Source organism: Haplochromis burtoni, unplaced genomic scaffold (assembly GCF_018398535.1).
Source record: "Haplochromis burtoni strain Fernald_Lab_line unplaced genomic scaffold, NCSU_Asbu1 Contig_57, whole genome shotgun sequence".
NCBI lineage: Eukaryota > Metazoa > Chordata > Actinopteri > Cichliformes > Cichlidae > Haplochromis > Haplochromis burtoni.
The window spans coordinates 1,569,737-1,570,920 of NW_024582418.1; the positions used below are offsets into that span (position 1 = coordinate 1,569,737).

At 44.3% G+C, this 1,184-nt stretch overlaps 1 protein-coding gene and 1 long non-coding RNA gene across 2 annotated transcripts in view; one reads left to right on the forward strand and one right to left on the reverse strand.

Moving 5' to 3' along the window:
* LOC102289369 (homeobox protein Hox-D4b) overlaps window positions 1–908 on the reverse strand; it is a 2,624-nt gene extending 1,716 nt beyond the window's left edge. The window contains exon 1 of the mRNA XM_005922461.3: window positions 334–908. Within this exon, the coding sequence (XP_005922523.1) occupies window positions 334–769 (436 nt within the window). The 5' untranslated portion in view covers window positions 770–908. The remainder of the gene's footprint in view (window positions 1–333) is intronic.
* LOC102289667 overlaps window positions 1–1,131 on the forward strand; it is a 7,348-nt gene extending 6,217 nt beyond the window's left edge. The window contains exon 3 of the long non-coding RNA XR_315812.3: window positions 857–1,131. This is a non-coding gene — a long non-coding RNA (uncharacterized LOC102289667). The remainder of the gene's footprint in view (window positions 1–856) is intronic.
* The last annotated feature ends 53 nt before the right edge of the window (window positions 1,132–1,184 follow it).

A 1,184-nucleotide genomic window follows, 5' to 3' on the forward strand; every position in this document is an offset into this window, starting at 1 on the left:
CACACACACACACACACACATACACACAAACAAGCTGTAGCAGGGCAGGGTCATAAAACTTTATAGGGGTTGTAATTCTCGCTGACTCTCACTAAGATCGTAAATAACTCGACAACAAAAAGCGATGCTCACAAATGGACAAAACACTATACAAAGAAAGAAAGAAAGAAAGAAAGAAAGAAAGAAAGAAAGAAAGAAAGAAAGAAAGAAAGAAAGAAAGAAAGAAAGAAAGAAAGAAAGATAAAAAACATTAACATGAGAAATACACCAATGTTATGGAGAAATGAAATGGGGAGTGAAGATCGACTGATTAAAACGTTCAGGCTACCCTACCATGAGCGATGTGCACTTTCTTCATCCACGGGTAGACAACAATGGGCGGCTTGTCTTTGCCCTGGCAGGCCGTTTTCCTCTGCACCTGAGCGGGCTTTGCGCAGGTCATCCAGGCCTGGCACTGCAGGTCACCCACGGGAAACCTCTCCTTCACGGGCCCGTCCGTCTCTCTGTAGACCGGGTAGGTTGCATCTTGATGCTGCGAGGGGTCCTCTCCATCTTGCCGGCGATGCCCCTGCAAAGAGTGTTGATAACCGGTTTGTTGTTGTGTATAAGGAGGCGGAGGGGGCTGCATGGACATATAGCCCCCTCCATAACTGCCACTGTCCTCGGGGTTGTTGTAATACCCCCCTTGTTCATTAAAATTACTGTAATCTTCTTCACATGGCGGGAACTGCGGCTCAGCATATTTACAGCTCACCACGTAGGACTCCATGATTGATTTATAGTGAGGCTGGTAGGAGAATACTAATTTTTCTTTCTCTCCCCTCTCTCTGTCTCTTTTCCCCCCTCTGGCATGAAGCCATCCTGCGGCTGTCAAATAGACGGACGGCCGCTCGGGCCACGTGACCCTGCGGCCAGCCAATGAGAGGCGACACTTTTGGTTGTTTATGTCAGACGTAATGGGATAATTTGGAGGAAAAAAATGTTCATTATAGAACTAATGAAGATTTGCTGGCCGGGTAAGTTGCTACGGTTAGGTGTTTGTGGACACTGAAAAATAATCCTGACAGTTTAAAGTGTTAATATGAGTAATTCAAATCTATCTATCTATCTATCTATCTATCTATCTATCTATCTATCTATCTATCTATCTATCTATCTATCTATCTATCTATCTATCTATCTAT